This window comes from Lygodium microphyllum, chromosome 19 (assembly GCF_053477565.2).
Source record: "Lygodium microphyllum isolate KBCC chromosome 19, Lygodium_microphyllum_v1.1.10, whole genome shotgun sequence".
Classification (NCBI taxonomy): Eukaryota; Viridiplantae; Streptophyta; class Polypodiopsida; order Schizaeales; family Lygodiaceae; genus Lygodium; species Lygodium microphyllum.
In genome coordinates, this window is record NC_141153.1 from 63657021 (window position 1) to 63664576 (window position 7556).

The 7556-nt window shown below is 41.4% G+C and overlaps 1 protein-coding gene across 1 annotated transcript; it reads right to left on the reverse strand.

The window, feature by feature from the left end:
* Positions 1-373: 373 nt before the first annotated feature.
* Positions 374-3828, reverse strand: DELTA-ADR (delta-adaptin). Its single transcript, XM_087700175.1, has one exon. It carries the CDS (start codon positions 3445-3447, stop codon positions 487-489), a length of 2961 nt encoding a protein of 986 aa, XP_087556301.1. The 5' UTR covers positions 3448-3828; the 3' UTR covers positions 374-486.
* Between the last annotated feature and the right edge of the window lie 3728 nt (positions 3829-7556).

Here is a 7556-nt window from a genome sequence, read left to right on the forward strand (position 1 = left end):
ATTGTGCTAAGTTTGTACTACTAATTCTTCAACGTCAACATACTTTATGTAGTATGTACTGTCCTAAATATTGCATATCTGGATCTTTCCTGTCCTGTGTAGCAAGTGCAAGCCAGATTTCACTCAATATCTTCAAATTGAACCTATAAACACAAATACAGCGTATTCACTTGAGCCATGTCCAGATGCCAAAAGTGTACAATAGCACCAAGAAAACCTTGGCTTGGGCAGGTCAAAAAGCACCCACCAGGTTTGCTCCCTCTCCCATCTTCAGAAACATTGCTTACAATCCTTCAAAACATCGTATCAACAGCCACTGTGCCAGGTAGCATTCACTAGATTTTAAAAAAGGAAAATGAAAATACAAAAAATGAGAATTTATTATGTGAACCTGCAATATTTGAAAAATGGACAATAAATTTCAACAAATGGTGTAAATATTTCCATTCTCTTTTAGAGAAAGAACAGAACAGACATCCCCAGTATTTACAGAAGAAAATCAGGGATGATAGGTATTTGAGGAGACAAACTGACTGGACTCTTAACTCTATGTCTGCTCCTCCTCCCTGAGTGCTGGTGTTCACGACCCCTTCCCTTGGACAGCTGCTCTCCCTCAGATATCACAGATGAGCCTTTTGCATGCTTGGAAACTCTGCGTTTACTGGAGGTTTGCTCTATTTTTTCCATGTCAAGCTTACTTGACTCATGTACAATCATAGAAGCTTTATCAACCTCCTGAGATGATTTGGCACCTTTTTCAAGTCGACGACCTTGACGATGGCTCTTTCTCTGATGATGATGGTGATGCACACTGACAGGCACACTCTCCTTGTCAATAAATGTAGATCTGGACATTTGTCTGCTTTTATCTCCTTCAAGCACATCCCTTATAGCATTTGAGATGAAGTCATCCTTCAAATCTTTTTTGGACTTTGTTGATTGAAGTAAAACTTCATCAGCATCATCTAGCCTTACCACCACTGGTCGAGGCTTCGTACGTCGAGTTTTTGTCGAAATAAGTGACTGCTCTGCCAGCTTCATGATGTCTTCATTTCCTCCTGATGTGGATGGAAGGTCCGACTGCGCCATCAGAGGAGGTGGATATTCATCAGCTTTTGCTGACTCCTTATCTACAGGCAAGTAATATGAACCATGGCGCTGCCGATGTTGATCTAATAGTGATCGAGACTCACCCTGTGCTGATGCAAAATCATCACTATTTTTCACAGGCCTCACTTCCCACTCCCTCCCCTCAGGATCCTCAAAGCCCCATTGCTGTTCATTCTCCATGGATGCTTCCTCCTCTAGGAACATACCATCTAGACAGTCAAGATTTTCCTCTAAAACTAAACCATCTGGAACTGGTACTCTTCCTTGAGCAAAAACTGACACAGGACCCATTTCTTGAGCAAAAACTTCTCTAAGAAACTTGATCATTTCAAATGCCCTTGTTTTGAATAGCTTTTGTGGTTGGTCACCTGCATGTCCAGCTTCAGAAAGACATTTGCTCAGGGTTTTTACAACACCGAGAAGATTGCAAGCCCTCTCCTGAACTTCCACATCCAGCGTCTGTGCAAGAGTCCCAACATTGAACTCCACCAACTCCATTACCCTGTTCAAAGCCTCTAGATCTGTGTTATATTTATTTGACACTCCATCAAAAGAGCCAAATTTGTGTTGTGAAGCGCCTGCTGATGTTGACAGTGTTGTCTTATCGGAAGCATCCACAGATGGACTACCATAAACTCCATTCAGTGAGATATGTTCATCTTCTATATTCTGTTCACCATAGACTCTGGGCTCTATTCCTCCCTCGAGAGAAATGGAAGAAAGAGTTCCCCGGACACTCTCCACTTCTAAGGGTTCCTGTAAGTCTTTCAGATGCAGGAAAGCAAAGTGGACAAAGACCTTCAAAACAGCCTGGACATAAACTGCCTGGACTGAAGGGGGCAATAGCCTGGTACGAGGTTGCAGCAGAGCTTCAATAAGTTCATAAGGGTTTTGAGAGAATTCAACATACTCTCCAGCAATCCATGCTACAGCCGATAGAACTCTGTGCAAGGAAACATGCTCTAGCAAAGTTGGATCCAATAGAATGCCCCGTGCAACATTGAGTAAATCAGCTCTTACCTCCTTTACCCTGAATCCAATATCAACCAGTTGCCTTTCCAATTCTCTTCCATGTGTAGAATCTGGTATTCGTGCAACATTACCAAGTACTGAAACATACCACGAAAAATCTGGAACAAGCTCATAAAGACCTCTACTGCAAGTAGCAAGAATTGCCCCAACAAGCTCATTGCAAAAACTCGAATCCGACCGCCCAGCGTACTGCAACAATACATCCACAGTGTCAATCACATTGTTATCTGACACCATACCCAAAATGAGCTGAAGAGAGGCCATTTGAATGCTATGATCTTCATCACTAAGGCTTCTGACAATAATTGCCTTGTTCTCTGTTACAGCCCATGGGTGGGCTGGCATGAGAGTTGCCAATGCCTGGAGACCCAGATACTTCAAATTGGGATCATCTTCATTAAGGAACTCCTTCAACTTATCAACAGCAAGCTTCATTGCTTCTGGATGATCTGCCAACCCAGCAATGACCGTGCGAATACATTCTAAAAGTAAAGATTTTGCACCAGTCTTTCTCATCAAGTCACACAGCGGCTCTGCAATCTTTCGCCCAAGCCTAGGCTCCAGGGGTGCCAGAATACCAAATATTTTCACAACCTTGATCATAAGCCAATTGTTCTTAGCATCCATAAGAAGCCGGTAGAACTCTGGAGCCAATGGTAAATATGATACAGGGTCTTTCATAGCCATCTCACACAATACACTCACAGCAGCAGAAACCACTTGTGAGTCAGGATCATCTAGCTTTTCCACCAATCGCTTGAAGGCAATCCGCACTGCTTCCGGGAACTTCGAAAAGATTCTTAAAAGTGTGAGGGTTGCTTTCTTCCGTACATACAGACGTCCACTCGCAAGCAACGTGAAGACCTCAGGGGTGAGCTCCTGTGCAAGATCAGGCGTGGCGATGCAGGAGAGGCATTCAAGTGCAAGCCCGGTCTCATACTCATTGGTACTGGAAAGATCCTTGCGGAGCTGATTGGTGATGAGGAGGAGGACATCGATACCTTCGTGGAAGCTGCGGGAGGCAGCAAGGTAGCCGATCTTCTTGTGCAGGAATTTGGACATGCTCATGGCTTCAACGACATGGAAAGCAGCCCATTCCATGTCCACGCCATGGATCATGTTGAGGTAAGTGAGCTTTTGCAAGGCCACTGTCTTGGTATGGTGGTCTGTGGACTTGACTTCCTTACGGATCTCTTCAAGGTGTGTCGCGATGTACCTGCTTTCTCCTATCATTTGCACTCTCAGGCCCTTCACCAGATCCTCCAAAGTCCTCTGGAACAGAGCCTCCATGATTGCTGAAGCCATTGCCAAGCTTTAATCGATCACTGTGCGATGTGGAGACACAGGGATTAGGGTTTAGGTAGAGTGTTCTTCTGAACCTGCGGTTGCCGGAAGAAGCAAAATCCTGAGAGATAAACCCACTGCCAGACATCAGTTACGTCTGTCCCCAGAATGTCTAGAAAAATGGAGATCGATTGATCTTGGAAGCGGTTGAAGTCCTAGCTGAAGCAAGCTAGCTAGCTCGCTCGCTTGCGCGCGCTCTCTCTCTCTCTCGATGGAAGATCGTTAAGCTCTCCTCTCTCTCTCTCTCTCAGATCGGCATATATACCTACATAATGCTGTTATCCTAGCTTTTCAGTTATGATGTATACAGAAGGGAAGAACAGTAAGGGAATGATAGGAGAGCATGCAATAATTAAGACTTACAACATCGATTTGAACACACGTACACCTCACTAGATACATTGATATGTATAAAAATGACTCTTGGCCATGACCCACCCACCATTGACGAGTCACTACTAACTAGCCATTGAGACTCATGATGACTAGTTTAGTTAGAGTGCCGAGCCATTACTATAGTCAATTATGCATTGGTCGGCCTAAGGTATTTTTTTCTTTCTTTTTTTGAATTGGTAACCTATCTAATTTCTTTTGTCTCTCAATTCTTTTTATGACAATTCTAACATTTAATAAGAAGATTTGAATAGCTTAATGAGCATATTCTAGTCCCTTCCAAAGCTATTTGAGTCAATTATCAACTACAACAAAATAGAGATCCTGTATTTGGGTCATGATGAACCTTTTGAATGGATATATGGTTATAGTTTCAAAGTATTGAAGAAAGGTGAAGTCTTTCAGTACTTGGGCCAAAGTTAGAGAGTTCAATATATCAAAGGCAAAGTTCTTGCCAATTTGCAAAAGTGGGCAAATGATCCTTTCTCGTTTGGTGTGAGGATTGTGGTCCTGTTCGTTTCAGCCATTGTTTTTGTGGCCACTCTATTTGCCTTTAGTACAATAGCTTGGAAGGCTTTGTGAAGATCTTGAAGGAGGTTGGGGGGTTGAATCACACAAGAATAAGGTGAAGAGGCTCATCTTGGATCCCCAATAGCAAGTTACTATGTGGACACTGGCCTGGTCTCAAGTGGGCTAATACCCTACTCACCAAATTGATAACAGTGAAGGTGCTTGGTTTAAAGGCTATGCGGAAGATAGTCTCATTGTGGAAAGGCAAAGTTAAGGATGTCAAACGGTTATAGAAAATGATTTGGATCTTTGGTGGAGTTGAGGATAACGTTGATCCTATTTAAGCTAGGCCTAGACTTTTTAGAGTGCCATACGTGAAATATATAAGAAGATCAAGGGATGTATTACATGATATCTAACTTTGATTGCTTATAGAAGAAAAAATGGTGATTAAATGGTGACTCTCTGAGAAGGAGAAGGCATGGATGTATGAGGTTTTTCAAAAAGAGAAATCTACATGGCCAACTCATATATTGTCAAATTTACCCATGTTTTCAAGTATCTTATCTATAAGAAGGGTAAATTGTTGTTGGATTGTTAGAAGAGGAGAGATTTTGACTACTTTGAAAGACAACTTATTTTTAGGGTAGCTAAATATTGGAAGAAGAGGTATCCTCACAACAAACTTAGGACCCACAAAAGAACAGTGAGGAAGATTTGGGTGAGTACCCCTTCCAAGTCATATGGAAGACTTTAATCAAACAAACAAGAGGGAAAGATTGTGCAAAACAAAATAGGTTTTGCCAATGTGTGCCTTGTACAAAAGATAAGAAGAATCAATTTAGCATCTACAATGGGAATGTCAAGAAGTAAAGAGCTTATAGTCCACCTTGAAGATTGGATGGAATGTGAAGGTTTTGATGGTAAAAATAATGTCAAAATGTAATGTCTAGCGATCTTGGTCACTAGAATGAAGGCTAGGCTAGGACGTCCTTCGTGCACTAGTAAATAAGGTTCATATGAATCTTCAAAAGTAACAAATCTATTGGTTATGTCTTCATTACATATCCATGGAATGTAAGCAAGAAATTTTGACAACCTTGGTTAAGGTCACTTATAAAGCTTTGTAAAAGTATAACTCATCTATGACTTGACATTATGTAGCATCCCCACATACATGGATTAATGTAAGTATTCCTTTATAAATATATTTTTACATTATACAAAGATATGACTTGAGCATCAAGTATTTCAAACTAGACTTAGGTAAGAGTCTACATCAAAAATCCTAAAGGAAAGTGGGGTAGCATGGTGCACATGGATGTGCATACAGAGTTAATCACCACATGGTGCAAAATTGATTGGAGGGTGACTAGGCATTAAGTGATTGCTAGGTGGCCTATCTCCACTATGCCACATAGGTGAGGGTCATTTGGCTCCACCCTCCCACTTTGTTTGCATAGAGTCCACAATTGGAAAGTGACCTCTTGGGGCTAGCAAGCTAGGCCGTGAAAGGAAACAATAGCAAATTGATGATTGCATGGAACTTGACTACCTATATGCTATCTACAACATTGTTGTCGATCAAACAAAGCAAAGAAATGACTCTGGCAAGATCTCTCGACATACATTGTTGCTAGCAAGGCCAAACTCATATATGAGAAATGGATTATCATATGCATGTTGCCTTCTCATTGGCCAAAGTTCGGTAGCAGTAATACAGAATTCTCCCAAGGCAACATCTAATTCTTTTTCATGGCACATCATTCTAGCAAGGAGGAGTTTCAAAGAAGATTTCTCTAGATGTGCCATGCAAAGAAACTCTTCTACAATATCACTTCATGGAGAAAAGTTTTTTTTGCCAATGGTTGGCTCTCAACAAGAGCAAGATTGGATTCTTGAGTGTGTTGTTGGCTACAAGGGAGAGTTGGTGCATGCTCTACCATGGAGTGCACACTTTTCAATTGAAGGTCTTTTACTACATGATTTCCAATTTGGGTTGCCTTTTCAAGGTTTCAAGATAGGATAGATGGGGTGGTACAATATTTCACAAATATCATGGGCAAAGTGCTTTACATCCTAGTAGCCACAAATGTCAATGGAGTTGTATGAGGTGAGAGCCAACCGTGCATCCTTTGGGAGAGAAGAAAACCCCCCAAGGGTTTGGAACTCTTTGATGCTAATGGCATCAAGGCTTGTGTTGAGGTTTCCTAAGGGCATACTTCCACTACAAAGAAAATGGATACTACAGAAAGAAATGTCCCAAGCATTAGCTTGATAGTACAAAGATTCTAATGGTCGAATCTCAACACAAGTAAAGAAATAAGAGAATAAAAGAGAGTCAATCAAGAAGAAGATCAAGATGCCTTAAGGGCTCAAAGTTGGAGGGATCAAAACCAATACACAAATGACTAATGTGCCCAAGGCCAAGACATAGGAAGGCCCTTAGAAACAATCAAAGGAGTTGCTAAGGTTGAGGGCGAGGCCAAGAAGTAGAAGAAGGACCTTGCGAAGTTGACATGGCAAGGTTAAAGGTAAGAAAAATCTCTCTCAACCAACTTGCAAGAAACTCCACTTGTGGATAGGAATATATATGCAATGCTTCCAAGTTAAATGGAGGAGTTTATGGCTACTAATCTCTACTCCTATATGATAAGGTATCAAACAAGCTCAAAGTTGTAACTTGGATTGTCTTTGGTCTCTATTTGCATGGGGAGGAGGAGGTTTGTTATCATTGGATAGAGAGACACAAACTTGCATTGGTAGCATTGCAAGAAATCAAGCTTGAAGCCTTAAAGGCTAGGGGATTAGACCCCCTCTAGCTATCTAGCCTTTGTAGCTGTACAGGAAGGGGCATCCCACTCACTTAACTATCAATTGACTACCTATAACCATGGTTGCTCTGGACTGAGGAAGTAAGCTCAATGGTGGCAATGAAGGTCAATATCAATTTTAAGGTTATGGACATCTAGTTTATTTATGCCTCAAATAGTTCAAGATTAAAAAGAAGGTGATGCAGAAAAGATCCAAGTTTTGGCTCTAATGCATCAAGAGTAAGGTGAGTGTTGAATGTAACAATCCTACCAAGAGATGGGTGAAATGTATGAAAATAGTAAATAAGGTCTTAAGTAGCTATGGGAAACTTAAGACATTTCTTAAGAAGAAAT